General features: G+C 35.6%; 2 protein-coding genes across 2 annotated transcripts; both read right to left on the bottom strand.

The window, feature by feature from the left end:
• Positions 1 to 359: 359 nt before the first annotated feature.
• Positions 360 to 3,968, bottom strand: HCF244 (NAD(P)-binding Rossmann-fold superfamily protein). The gene is made up of 8 exons (XM_089624830.1): positions 3,803 to 3,968; positions 2,937 to 3,178; positions 2,636 to 2,734; positions 2,268 to 2,462; positions 2,066 to 2,158; positions 1,438 to 1,533; positions 1,215 to 1,355; positions 360 to 802 (listed from the first exon to the last, which is right to left on the bottom strand). Exons 1-8 carry the CDS (start codon positions 3,966 to 3,968, stop codon positions 626 to 628), a joined length of 1,209 nt encoding a protein of 402 aa, XP_089480956.1. The 3' UTR covers positions 360 to 625.
• A 3,842-nt stretch (positions 3,969 to 7,810) lies between these two features.
• On the bottom strand, positions 7,811 to 11,089 carry LOC149389458 (O-fucosyltransferase 16-like). The gene is made up of 9 exons (XM_089624750.1): positions 10,634 to 11,089; positions 10,373 to 10,469; positions 10,038 to 10,114; positions 9,659 to 9,747; positions 9,386 to 9,569; positions 9,111 to 9,292; positions 8,867 to 8,969; positions 8,450 to 8,781; positions 7,811 to 8,366 (listed from the first exon to the last, which is right to left on the bottom strand). The coding sequence occupies exons 1-9, from the start codon at positions 10,811 to 10,813 to the stop codon at positions 7,937 to 7,939; spliced, it is 1,674 nt and encodes a 557-aa protein (XP_089480876.1). The 5' UTR covers positions 10,814 to 11,089; the 3' UTR covers positions 7,811 to 7,936.
• Positions 11,090 to 15,427: the final 4,338 nt, after the last annotated feature.

Below are 15,427 nucleotides of genomic sequence, written 5' to 3'. Positions count from 1 at the left end.
TACTTAAGAGTTTTATATGTAACTAAGTTTTTAAGCACATCTAGATTATAAATCTCGGTCTATTTAAGGGACCTTAAAGCTAGTTAGAATAGTAGTCTCCCACCAATAACTTAAGTTCTCTAAAAAACGATAAGTGATTAGGTTCCGGCTCTTTGCGCTTTTAATGATGTTGTTTGACGATTAAAGCACGGAGGCTCTCATTACGCGACCTAAATCGAGGGCTTGACTCTTAAAGATATTTCTGTATATCCTGGAACAATAATTAGTCACATACTCGCGTTAAAAAAATTAAATAAATGTCTCTTTTGATCGAAATATTAGTGCATTAATCAGAGCTTCAAATAGTTGTATAATTAAAATTCTCAAAAGAAATCTTATTTAATATGAAACATTTTTATATATGACTTCCAATACATTATATGGTACATGTAGTTGTAAGAACAGGATCTTCAATAACAATGAATACACAGTTTTCATAAAACTGACACTCACAAGTTTGCTCTACAATTGAATTTCCAAAGAGGAACGAGAAGATAGGTGAAAGAGAGACTGTAATCAAAGTGAGTCAGAAAAGACCTCTACACAAGTGGAATCATGATATATATAGCTCATTTACAACATTGCTTCAAAAGTAAATATCCGATTGCTTTGAACTAGCTTTGATGTCTTTCAATTTCTTCAAAATGTTTGTAAAGTAATCCTGCAAGTATTTCTCTAGCGACACGATATCTTTCCCGTCGACCCCGAGTAGGCTATAAGTCTCGGCCATCGGAGCAGAGAACACGGTGTCGCTTGAAAGAACCTAATCGAACAGTCATTATTTTACGGCACAGACAGACTTAGTCACAGAGTAATTAGTTTACGTTGATTAAAAAGGACTTGAGATATACTACACAACAATACTTTTATTTTTCATTTCATGTAAAACTATACGCTCACTTTTTATCAGAAAATTTATACAAATTTCTAAGATATCAAATTCCAACCAATCCATAGTTTACCTAAAACTTACTACTTACAACTGACGTTCATCTTTAATTGCCTCGCAAAATGTTATCATTTTTCTGGTATAAATTAGAAGAAAATTGTATGCATCATGGTATTTTTGCTAATAAAGAATAAAGGGCATAATTTGCATAACTTTAATATGTTATGATGTAAATTTGATCAATTTAAAGACCAGGGTATAATTTTGCACGAATTTCTAATTTTACCTCTGAAAATGCCAGCCTATCAGCAACATCATTAGTCCATTGGAACAACCGAGTTAGCTGACGGGTAAATCGCAAGATCGAGACCGGAACAGTTGTGACATTCGCGTCCTGCCCTGCTAGCCTTTCACACAATGTTATGACCTGTGAATACGGTTGCGGATAGGTCAAACGCTGGACAACTTATAGACGCTTTCGAGCAAATCTAAGAGTTAATTTTTTTCACCTCTTGAGTTGTCCATGCTCGCGGTCCGGCAAATGTGAGAAGTTTCCCCTTAATATTCTCGTTTCGTAACGCTATGAATGTGAGGCGAGCCACGTCCTGAGATAAAGTTGAAATTAATTTTAAAGAAGCCATAAAAATATTAAGTTTTTTTGTGTGAAAATATTCATCGAACTATTATGCATGTGGCCTTTTGGTATTCAACCTAACTTCATGAAAAAAAGGATCCTCGAACTATTGATTTTGCGGCATTGTTGTATATACAATTTTACGGAACTCTACCACCTGAACTCTACAACATTTTTAGACACCTAAATAGCTCGTTTATAATTCATACAAGACCAGGGTATAACGTTTGTTTTGTGTTTTTATGGTCTGATAATTTGATTAGCCTTTGTACAAAATTAGCCATTGCTTCAAGTTGGAATATAAGTTCTGAAGTTTATTTTGTGATAGATTTCATTAAAGAGTTAATAATCTTTATAAAAATCAATAGTTCGAGGACTATTTTGCTCAAAAAATTTAGTTCATAACCAAAATGCCACCACTCGTATAATAGTTCGGGGACTATATGCACTAAGAAAATATTATTATTTTCATGTCATGGTTTTCAAAGAACGAAAATAAAAACCTGGGTGTCCATGTAAGCAATCCGAGTAGGAGCATCAGTTCCCCAAACAGATTTCTCTTCAAGGATAGGCACCGCGTACTGACCGATGAGACCCTGAAAAGAATGACAAGAAATAGGAGTCGATAGGTCAAGAGAGAAATAGATATCCACACAAGAGTTTGGACCGATCGAGAAGGGAAACTCAAGATTTGCGATGACTCACTTGCATGAAACCACATAACCTTATGGTGACGTGATTTAGGCCCGACTCCTGAAGGAACTTCTCGGTGCAAAACTTGATCTCCATGAGCGGGACTTCAGGGTGTGTGTCACAGTTGTGGATGGAAAAGAAAACGTATTTCTGGATTCCCATTGCTTTCGCTGACTGTATCAGAGCGACTTTTCCTTCCCAGTCTACCTAATAGAAAAAAAGTGCATCAGATGAAAAAGAAGTTCCTTCACTAAACAAGAGAGATTTAGTAAAGAGCAACACGAACAAAGATCGGCTTTTGTTGCCAATCTGTTTTGGTGTAACTTTAAGCACATGTGTCATTGAAGCTAGCATATTACAGACCAGTAACCGAAACCTACCGTTTTTATAGGCTCCTCTGGACGCCCCGTGGCACAATCAATCACAGTGTGAATACCAACCAGCGTCGCAGGTATCGTCTCTGGTTTGGTGAGGTCAGCCTAATCCAAAAAAAAACCGTATAAATGGGATCGAGATTGTTAAGAACCCCACATCAGAGAGATGGAGGAGGGGCTTAGCAAGACAAAAACGTAAGCAAAACTCGAGATTTTCCCATCAACCAGTTTATGCAAAATTGTGTGGTCATTTATTGATTGGAATGCCAAGTAAAGGGAAAACAAGTTTTGAGGTTTTTTGACGTACATTGACGACGGTGGCGCCCCAATCACGGAGGAAGTCGGCAGGGGCGGGCCTGGGCCTTACGAGGCACCTGACGTCATAGCCCTCATCTAAAGCTCGGCGCACGATTTGCCTTCCGAGAGTTCCCGTGGCACCCACAACGAGTATGCTCGTTGGCCTTACCGGCGTGCCTGGACCGAGGTTCACCGCTCCGATCGTCTGACCCGTGCACGACACTACACCCCGCCTCTGAGGATTCCCTGGTACTATAGATCTTAAAAAAGTTAAAATTATATATCAATTACTCTCTCTTCTCTCTCTCTCTCTCAACAAAATCAAAAAAGCTTCATGAGGACTCGGGGCATAGTTACTGAGAAAAGTTTTCATTTCTTGTATTGCAAGTAAAAATGTGTTAAGGCCAAAATAGTATAAGTGTTAAAATTGGTCCGTATAAAAACAAACACTGAGTTATATTATGATCATGACCATTATTGAAAAATCCTTACAGACTTACGGTTGGTGTGATGATACTGGTTTTCACTCGTATAGATACTGGTTTTAAGTCTCGACTCATCAAATTGGCCAGGTCTAATTCATTGACTCTATTTACACTATATTTAGTTATAATCTATGCAAATCAGTTCAATTCATAACTAATTTGCACCGTAATTAGTCTAAATGGTCAATTATTAAGTTCTGGAAGGGCAACCATAGTTAGAGAAGTCACTGAAATAATCAATAACGGAAGGTGTCGACTCTTTTCTCTTCTTCACTCAAACAATTTCTAATCAATAATTGAACAAAAAACCTAAACTCTTTGTCTTAAGCGATCGAGCATTTAGCCATTGTATACGTGCACTAGATTGACTCTCGAAGATCGTGAAGCTTACAAGGGAAAGTAGCGGAAAACGAAGAAGCAGAATAAGAAGATACGAGAGAGTCCGGCGCTAAAGTACGCCTCCACGACAGTGCACCTCCGCCATTGGAGGTTGAAGCTTTCGAGTGGTGGAGATTACCATGCGTTGTCGCTAGCTGCGTCGAGAATCTACACGCCATTGTTGCTCTCTCTCTCTACGGTTTGAAGGGTCAGGAGGACTCAGAAGCCACAGACCGAGAGTGGAAAATAAATTAAAATGAAAATTGAAAAGAAAACAATGGATCTCAGTTCTGCCACGTCGTTCTCATAACTGGATTACGGGTTTTGCCACGTCGCACTTAAACTCCGTCGTTTTGTTCCTTGTTCAAACTTTTTTTTTTTTTTTTTTTTTTTTATCGGAAAAAAGTCTATATTATTTATTTATGGGCTCCTAATTTTAAGAAACAAATACTATTTAGGGAAATGACCGGTTCTACTACTCATTCTAATAGTTTGGACCAAAATATAGAGTAGATTGTTTTTTGACACTTTTAGTAGTGTTTTGAAAAGAGATAATATTTTGATACCCGATTTGTCCTTTAATTTACAATTTTGTTCATTCAAGTCCCAAACCAAAATTTACTCAATAAGAATTCCCGTATGTCTTGTTTATTGTGCCATGCACAACTCTCTATCTCCTCTTTTTTTTCTCTGCGTGTGAAGGACGTTTGAACTTCCTCCATGAGCTGCGTGTCTCTGAAGCTCAGCTCAGCTCTCCGACCACTTTGTCGTCGTCTAAAAGTAGGATTCTTTCGTTCATCGTCATCGTCGTCTTCTCTCCTCTCTTTTTGTTTCTAGGTTTTCGTTCATCCTCGTCGGGTTTCTGAGTTCCTAGGTTTCGGAGAGCATGTTTGTTCAACGCCATCATCGTGCATCTTAAAAGAAAGCTTCTTTTTCGTCGTTCGTTCTGGGTTTGTTGGTGCCATTACCCGTCGTCTCTGTGTTGTTTGTTGCTGGGTTTGTTTGTGTCTTGTTCTTCGTGTTTTTGGACGTTTGAGTTTTTTCGCGTTCTTGAATTGTAGACATACATGTGTACAGTCTCTGAAATTGTAGACTTTCTCCATTATACATCGTATTGTAATTGTAAACATATAGGTCTACAACTTCAGTTTTTGTAGACATATAACTCTACAACTTCCGTTGTTGTAGACGTATTAGTGTACAACAGCTGAAGGTAGACCTATATGTCTACAATTACAATAATTGTAGAAATATATATCTACAATTGGCGTAATTGTAGATATACATATCTACAGATATTCTCATTGTAGACATTTAATTTTTTTTCATACACGATAATAACAAAATAAGATATGCGTTTTTCCTATGCAGGAATGTCAAAAATATATATATTTATGAAGCACAGTGACATGGGTCGAACCCACAGTATACGTCGAGGGAGGAAATTTGGGTATTATGGTGTCGTCTTCGGTGAACTACCCTATTCTAATGTAGATGTTGTTCGCGGAGCTTGGCCTTTCCCCATCAACTCACATAATCAGTTTGAAGTACTTGATTGATGGTGCATGTAAACATGTTGAGATTAAAGACAATAGTCAATTGAAAGCTTTTTTGTATTTGAGGAAAACGATTCCTGACGTTGGAAGATTTCATATGATTTTGAAAATATCTGAAGAGCCATGGGAAAGGCATGAGCCAACAAGGGAGAGCATAGTTTCTCCAGGATTTAGATCAACTCCTAACACGGTTGAGCCAACACAGGGACTGGAGGACATGAATACTTTCTACGAGCCAACGCAAGAACGTAGAGAGTACCCTCCTCCATGTGGAGAGCCCCCTCCTCCACCACCTAGATAGACTCCTCCTACTCCGCCTCCTCCACGTAGAGAGTCCTCTCCTCCATGTAGGAAGGCCGCTCCTCCTCTTCCTCTGCCTCCTCCACGTAGGCAGTTTGCTCCTCCTCCTCATCCTCCTCCTCCACCTACACAGTCCGCTCCTCCTCCTCCTCTTCATCCAAGTAGCGATGAGCAAGTGCTGGATATCAATTCTCCTGTGACACTCCAGCTTCATGGATTGTACACTAGCAAATTGATGTTGCAAAAACAATTGAGTTTGTATGCCATAAACAAACACTGTACGTTTCAGACAAAGTATTCGTCTAAAGAATGTCTCCATGTAGTTTGTCCGGGAGAGCATTGTAAATGGAGTGTTCGAGCAGTTAGAATTCTCAACACTCCAATTTTTAGGATGAAAATGTAATTATTAGTTTGTCATAATACAATAATTGTTAGTTTACATGTTTACAAACTATAACAACTGTAGACATGCAAGTCTACAGTTGACATAAACTGTAGACTTGCAAGTTTATAACTGACAACAATTGTAGATATTATAAGTACACAGTTACTCCAACTGTAGACATCTATATCACCTCGGGAGACATAGCCATGGTCTCCTCAAACTTGTCCAATGCGTCGAAGAAGCTGAAGTTATGGTCCACAATCTCTTCTTCGGGGACAAATCTCAAATCTCTGCATATGTCAAGAAAAAACATGAAACTCTACACAAACAGTCCTCATACAAAAAACAGTCTACAATTTTTGGAATTTTGGAATTTTATGTCTACAATTCTTGTAGACATAAAAATACAATTCCAGAAATTGTTGATGTAAAAAAAAAAGTCTACAACAACAAAATGGTGTGAAAATATAGACATAAACATCTACAATTCTAGTGACTATAGGTATAAATGTCTACAATAACAGAAATTATAGTGTATGAAGTCTTCAAAAAACAGAAAACGTAGATCAAAGAATTCTACAATCACATAAATAATAACTCAAACTCAGCTTTGCATGCCATAAAAAAGTTACTCAAAACGCTCAAAGTGAAGAAATTTACCTCATTTATAGTTGGTTTTCGTTTTCGGAGCTCAAATGGCGATGTCTCATCTGAATTCGAAGCCGGAGATTCAATGGTTGGTTTTGGTTTCTTCACTCGATGAGACATTGTTGGCTTCTTGGCGGGAGAAAGATTTTTCTTCAGCGGTGTCGGACCTTTCTTCGTCCTCGGACTCTTCCGAACCGGCGCGCGTTTTTTGGCCGTCATTTTCTGCGATTTAGGGTTTGAAAAAAGGTGATTCGTAGATATTTGAAAGAATAATGAAGATTAACAACGAACCTGAGATATGTAGGAGAGATTAGCAATGACCCCGGCGATTTCGGCGACGTGGGTGAGGGTTTCCGGCGATTTCGGCGACGTGGGTGAGGGTACCTGGCGATTTCGGCGACGTGGCTGAGGGTTTTAGAGAGAGGAGAGAGCGCAGACCAAAGAGATGAAAATGGTTTTCATTTGGGTTTTGTCATATTAAGTGACGCTACTTTAATGAGGTATTTTCAAAACAAAAAATAAAGTCAAGGACAAATATGTACCTGCTCACTTAAGCAACTACTAAAAATGTCCAAAACAAGAAACTCTATATTTTGGTCTAAATCATTGAAATGAGTAGTAGATCAATGAGTAGTAGATCCGTCTATTTCCCTACTATTTAATACAAAAAATTGGCCTGATTTACCACTTTTCTAATGCGCCTTAATTTCTAGACAAATACACTTGAAATAATAGCGTGACAGTAACCATATCTCATATTATAATTAAAGATAATGAAGCCAAAAATTTATTTTGGCCATGAATGGAGTTTTCCTCACCAAATAAAAAAGGAATTAGTTTTCAATATGAAAATCATGAGCTGGCTATCTAGAATATTGAGTTTGGAAAATGTCAAGGACGTAATAATAAGGAATATTGGTTCCATGGGAAACGTTGTCTTTAAAAAAAAAAAAAAAAAAACAGTCGTTATCCATCACCCATAATTAGTATTGTCTACAAGATTTCCTTCTTATCTCTTTAACCGTTAATTTACTTTTCTAATGGTATATATGAGTAAGATTTACTTTGTAAAATATCGTAATTAATACTTAAAACACTTTTGGAATCCTGTACTAAAGCCTACACAGTCAAGGAAAGAATTTTCTATTTTATATATTCCTTTTTTTTTGTTATATACAAAGTAATTTGTTTGTTGTAACTTGCATAAAAAGGCAACCAAACGAGGCAAAGAATTGCGTTTTATCAATATTAACGTCGTTTAGTCCGAGAACAACTCTTCTAGCTCACCCTGGTCAACTCTACTAGGCAAAGCCTTTGGCTCCAAATCCGAAAAACTAAGCTCTAAATTCTCCTCTACCGCTACGCTATCAACATAATCCGTCTCGAAGAAAGATGGCTCGTCCTCCGATATGTGATCATAACCCGAGTCTCTACTTTCATCTCTGTTGACTTTATATCTGTTGTGGTCTTGAGACGGGGATTTTTCCACGTCGCATATACAAGCGTCGGGGTTCTCGTGAAACTCGCCTTTCCCGGGCTTTATTTCCTTCGGATCGCCCATGAACCCAATCTGCTGAGCTCGGACTCCCGAGGAAAACTCGGCCCAAGTCATGTTGTCCCGGTTCATAAACAGCTTGTGTAACTTCTTCGCGTTCGGACGAATCGTTGGTTTGTGCCCGAAATATCTCCTGCAATTGGTTTTATCATGAAACTCCAAAGAGCTACTATAAGACTAGACGCAAAGTTATCAGAAAATTAACTAGAAGTGTACCTTCTTCCGGCTAATATTCGAGCCATATTTCCGTTGTTGTTTGCGACGAAAACGTCACTTTCGTCGCAGACGGTGAAATCCAAAGCCGCCATTCGGGAAGAGAAGGCAGTGAAAGGAGCGAGCTCGGTCCGGCTCGCTATGCTCTCTTTAGTGTGGAAGTTCGGGAACAGCTTTTTCAATGGGGATAAGGTCTCTTCACCACCGTAGACCTCGCCCGAGGCAACGTACAAGTGAACATCGCTTCCGTAGCCCAAGCCTCGAAGCATGAGCCCAACTTCCTCGGGTGTCAGAGGACATCTACCGTTTCTTCTTACCTTGTCGGGATTGCTCGGCTGAGAGTCATTATCGGTTAGCAAATTCGCTAGATTTTGAATTATGATATGAAAAAAGTCCTTTGTATTTGGAGATAAAACTCACCCGTAAAGTTTTCCATCTCTTTCGCATTTCTCCGAGTTCTTTCCTTTCCTTTTCTCCACCACCGAAATCACAGCCAGAGAAAGCCAGCATATCGGGTTCGTACCTATAACAGAATCCACACTATCAATACAAATCACATGTAGTTTCCTTTATCTTTTTCTTTTATACTTCTCTTGTATAACAAGGAGAGTCCAACAGGGGAACTGTTAGTCGATGAAGGTCAGAAGCAGAAATGAGATTTTACCTCAAATGGAGGGCAATGAAATGCCGGCTTTTCATCCTCATCCTTTCGACCAACTTGTTACCCATTTCGAGAATGGGGTCCGTGAACTTCAGGGCGTGGTAATTCACCCGGCATCTCAGTTTCTGCAAGTGTTTGCTCAGCTTGTTTGAAAGCCTGTAATCAAACTTCGAGAGCTGAACGACCTGCGAAACCAAGAGAATGATCACTAAGATGATGATCCTATTTTTCCGAACAAATCACAAACTATGTCCTCCACGCAGTTTTCTATCACTCACGTGTCTTTTGTTCAAGGCGGGCAAAACGCGATTCAGATAGCATTTCGGCGTGCATTTCCTGGGGACGCGCATACTATACGGAGCCCCGGCTTGACCTCCTTTCACAGGAAGCTGTTTAATTATTCGAACGTCTTTGGACAAGAATGAAATGAACTGCTCTACGTCAAATATTTCGGCAAAGTCACTGCACAAAGAACAGAAACGCCGGTTTAGAGAATATTTTTAAACACATTGGCAATAGTGATCTGATTGTAGGACTTAATGAACACAGACCTCGAATCCTGCCAAAAGGAATTTTGGTCCAACCGGGGAACAACGAGAGTCGCATTAAGGATATACGCCGCGACCACCGCGTCCGTTATCTAGAATCATAAAAATAAATCAAATGATATGATCTTCACTTTCTACTTTTTCCATTTTTCTCAATAGTGTCTAGGGAATTTTTCGGAGATATATATATATATATATATATATATATATATATATATATATATATATATATATATATATATATATCCAAAAACATGTCAATCTTCTAATAGGGAGAAAGTTAAAGCAGTTAAGGAACAATATCGATGAAGGATCAATTAAAGAGAGAGGAAAAAGGAACTACTAGCTTGAACAAGATCAAATTTAGGCAACAGAATCTAACCCCGGTTCTTTGTTGATTCAAACCTCCGCTCGTAGCAATCAAAAGGTACCGATTCGGATTCGTTTTCTCATCCGCAGCTGCAAATAAATAAATAAATAAACACAATATTACGTACGTCAAACCCAAACCAGCCTTCAAAAGTCCTTTCCTTTCATCAGAAGAAACAGAGAAAAAGAATACAAAACACAGAGAGATAGAGAGAGAGAAGAAGAAGAAGAAGAAGAAGAAGAAGAAGAAGAAGAAGAAGAAATCAGGAACAAAAACCACGTTAGTGGAACCAGAATCAACACACAGAGACTGATTTAAAAATCAAAACTAAAAAAAAAAAGGCTTACTGAGGAAGGTACGGCTTGCGTTACTACAGCCTAAGTAGAACTCCGACCGATTCGTACTCCACAAATCACGGCTCGAACTCGAACTCTCTCTTCTTCCCTAATCAAAATGGATCCCAATCTCAAACATTCAACACCACTTCAGACCGAAAATTAAAAAAAAAAAAAAAAAAAAAGACCGAAAAAAAACCAGAAATACGCACGCACACAAACACACAGCATTCAAATACGCAATACACACGAAAAAATTTAATCTTTGATTACCGAAGAGATCGGAGACGAAGGAGCGAGCGTTGTGAATGCGACGAAGAAGAAGACGAGCGAAGCGGAGAAGGCAGAGAAGAGCTGAAACACGAGGCGGCGGAGTCGACGGTGACGGCGGACTATGACGGCGCTTATCACTAGTCCAGAGATCGCTATATTCTCTCTCCTCTTCTTCTTCATCGCGTTTTGACTCACCACCGTCGATTTCCGATCACCTGTAACGTCCGAATCAAAGCTGTACGGACGAAGAAACTAGAGAGAGAGAGAGAGAGAGAGAAGAGAGTGATATATGTGGTGTATATATATAATGTATGTATATGTGGATATATGTACGGTATTATATCGGAGGTTTTTTTTAATAATTAGGCCGGCGAAGAAAGGAAGAAGAAGAGTTTGAAGAGAGAACAGGTCTTTTATTGTTACGGCAAAACCAACGTTTCATTCGTTTCATGTTTTCATCGTATTTAATAATATAATAATAATGGAAACTTATACACCAACAAACAGCAACAACGCCAAAACTTATTTTAATTATTATATAACCCATTTATTTGTTAAATAAATTATCTGAGTTAATTTATTGTTTGAAATTTGGTGTTTTTGGTTGAACCAATCGCGCGCGTAAGCCTAATGGGATTACTTTTTTGGACCGAATTAAGGGATTGACAGCTAATACTGTTTATCGTAATCGGACGGTCGTGGATTAATAATGAGTCAGAAAATATTAAAAAAATTATGAGGATAATGATTTGCTATATAGGAGTTGAAACATTCTGGTTCAAATCGATAATCTTGCATTTGACTTTTGCTTTTAGTTGTCAACTTGTTATTACAGTGTTGGTTTGTTCAAAAGTACGTGACAATTGAAATTTTCAATTATTTGTTTCGGGATTAGGATACAGAAATTTGCATATGTGATCTTTATAAATAATAAAAAATTATGAAAAAAATGAACAGAAGGTTTTGCAACTAGTATAGGAGATGTAGATGGGTTAAAAAAAATGGCAAAGAATTTTTTTTTTCTGTTGTGTTTTGAATTAAATTTAAGAATAACGATAATTACCAAATCTATTATGAAAATGTGTAAAAAGATCTCAATTTATGGAGATAAAGATAATTACTATAATTAGAATTCCTTTTCTTTTCGCACTTCCTTGCGTGTTTATTGTCCTCTATACTCATAAAGTCATATCCTCTAGAAACTCTTTCCATATTTAGAATTGCATACTGAGCCGTCAAAAATTGTATAAAAACCGATAAGCTAATTCAGTAGTATGCATCTTTGTTTCGCAAATTAAAAAGATGAATTCGGGTCGCACAATCTAAAAAAAAAATATTATGTAAAAGTCACGTTTAATGTATATATATTTGTGTGGTGTACTTGTAATTATTATTAGAACTTCACCTGAGTTCGAAGAATAAAAATATTTTTTATTTTATTATTAACTATTATCGGATAAAATAATTAGCACACAAGCATGAATCATAAAAACTCTAAAGTTAAATATCAAATAGCTAATAGTTGAGGCTATTAGTACAAACACGGTTAAAAATATATATATATATATATATATTTATATATATGCATACATCAATGATGCCTCCATTGCATCAAGCGAGGCAATAACATGCGCCTAATGTGCTTTAGTATGGATGAGGTCTCGGTAAAATTTTACTTATAACCGTTATCAATTTATAAATATCGTTAAAAAAAATAATATATCGATATATTTTAGTAAAAAGATTCAAAATATCGATAAAGTATTGTCCGAATTTAAATTTTTTTAATAAAAAATAAACAATTCATTATTTGTTTTAATATTTCTTTTATTTTTTATTTCTTAATTCTTTATTCTATATATCTTTTACTTATTGATCTCACTTACTATTATTAATATTTCTTTATTTATATTTTATAATACATATAAATATATATGGCAATACCTATTTATATGTATATATTTATATGTAAAATAAAAAATCAGGCTTTAGAATATTTATAATATTATCTTTTAATAATTTTTAAAAATATATTGTAAAGTATATCATTCTTCATTATATGTAAATAATAATCAATAATATTTGAGTTTATATAAAAATAAAAAAATTGAAAAAAGAAATTGGTGCCATTTGAATACTATTTTGTGATTTATAGTGTGTATTTTTTAGTTTATTTGTTGTCTTGATTCTTGAATAAGTAGCATTTGAGAACTATTTTATCATAATAATAAATAAAAATTTATTTTATATTTTGGATTTGGAGACATATATATGTTAGATTTTCTTTTAATTCTATTTTGTTGTAGATTTTTTGTCGATATATTGATTGGTAGTCGATATATCTTCGGTACCATCGGTAGTCAGTATTGAAATTGTTATTGGATACCTATCGATATATCCGTCAATAGTCGATATATCAGTAAAATTAGAATATCGGTATCGATATTTTAATCCTTTGGTCTGAACGCATATAAAACTCTAAATATTTTAGACACGAAGGCTCAAGGGTAAGCATTCTCGAGTGTGTCCAGCATCGATCTAACACGGTTTCAGCTTGGGTGCTGTCTCCTAGTGCAATTAGCTCGTTTCATGCTCCGGCTCTGGAAACATTAAATACATCTCCTCAAAATGACAATAAATTTTCTAGGCATCTTTTAGATGCATAAGCCCACATCATCAAATATCTCAAATGCATTTTTTATGAACCCGAATTCTATGTCATCTTTTGATGTCTCTCTTGATGTCCTTCTAATCAAAATATAAGTCATGTCATCATTTATTTAATTAATAATTTATATTAATTTAAAAATAAATTAAAATGATTAAATTGGTTTATTTTGATTGGAGTGACACCAAATGAGACACCAAAAAAGAACAAGGGATCTGAATTCATGTTTTATTGAATAAGATAGACGTATATCTCTCAAATCTATTAATAGTACACAACAATTTATAAATCAAATTAGCCGCAATGATGTACTCATGTTTAAGGGCCACAAGTGGATGGAGATTCCATGGAGACTTGAGCGAGGGTGTTATGCTAGTGTAGTGGGTTCGTCCCTTCATAATCAAGGTATTCTCGAGTTTAGTGAAGAAAAAAAGTTATTAACAACTTGTTTAGTGCAAGTTGCATCTCCCATCTGTCTTCAAATGTGGCACATAAATTTCATATACAAATAATAACAAGAATTTGGATGGATAAAAACAGTGATTTAAACGCATGTAAATTATTTATATTAATCTAGCAACACGAGTGTGGTCAACTTGGTAAAAACAGACATCTCTCTCTCGATCCGTGTTTAATATACTTTCCGAATTTAAATTATATAAACTGAGAGATGACATGTTCTCGAGTATATGTACCAACAAATTTTATGAAAGCGACATGCAATTTCTATATGATTGGTTATGCTATCCATTTCGGTCAGTGGCGAAGATAGACTTAGTTGTGTTATTTAAATTTGGTCATTTGCGTAATTAATTATGAATATAACATATAATGATTTGTAGTAAGAACAATTATTAATTTGTATCACCTAATGCTCTACGGAAACAATACTAACTACTGAGTTGTTGAACAAATCGACATATTAGAAGAGGGGGCATGTATTTTGTAAAATAAATTAAGTAAAATCGATAGTATAAAAAAAAATAAGAAATAAATAAAATTATGACCACTATATGCCTCATATACATTTTAGATTTAGGTGAAATGCTACTCTCCTACTTTTCAAAAATATCATGTTCTTAGTTTTAGTTTACCATATATAGCAAAAGTATATCTAAAATTTATAATTGTGCTGGATATATATTTCTGTTCTTTTTTTTTTTTTTACTCTCCTAAAATTTCAAAAACCTGATTTTGCGCTCACTTATTTAACATTTTAATTTAAGATAAAAAAAAATTAAACAAAACTCTCTCTCTCTCTCTCTCTAATAAAAATCTCAGTCCAAAGCTTAAACACCAAAATCATGTATTTAACATTTTAATTCAAAAAAAGAAAAAAAAATAGGTAAAAAACAAAAAATTAGCAAAATAGCCGAATCAAACTTTTAATATTGCTAAATAGCCAAGGTTTTGTAAATACTAAGTAAATAGTCATGCTGATGACGTGGCCCAATAATAGGTTTTTTTATTTCCGAAAATTGCCCATGTGCGTTTGAATTTTGAATTACATATTTGAATTTTCAGATTAAATTTTTTCCCGAAAATTTTTGAATTGTTTTCCTGATATATGTGTGAACATGATTTAGTCAATTTATGATTCCCTTTATTTTAGGAACTAAATGGACGTGGAAGTTGTAATTTATTTGTTTCTTTTTATATATTATATTTGTTATTTTCGGCCAGAAATATAGAATCCAGGTATTTTCGATTTTTAAGTATCACTCTCTGGCTTTGATTTTTTCTGGAAATGTATGTAGCATTGTATTTGTATTTACATTGATTTACATCTTTGGCAGTTAATATATCATAACTGATTTACTGTTTCTATATTTACACAGGTTCATACTGTGTTACAGAGTTTATCCTGATAAGTCATTCAAATATTTTTTCTTGGCTCTTGGGGCTTCGGTCCATGGATTCCAGTATTGTAGGTCTGTTATTTAGGTGGATGGCACATTTTTTAAAGGGAAATCACATGGTACGTTACTTTTGATAGCTGGAGTTTTTGTTCTTGCCATGGTGAGTTAAGTGGTTATGCTCTGAAATTAGTGCATATTTGTTAATACATACTTACATTTTATATACGTAAATAAGTTAAGGTTACGAAAAATTCTGCAGTAAATATG

This window comes from Urtica dioica, chromosome 8, assembly GCF_054948205.1.
Source record: "Urtica dioica subsp. dioica isolate 48M chromosome 8, U.dioica_male_clone48M_v1_H2, whole genome shotgun sequence".
Taxonomy (NCBI): domain Eukaryota; kingdom Viridiplantae; phylum Streptophyta; class Magnoliopsida; order Rosales; family Urticaceae; genus Urtica; species Urtica dioica.
The sequence above is the reverse complement of the archived record's forward strand: the minus strand, read 5'-3'. Positions and strand labels throughout refer to the sequence as shown.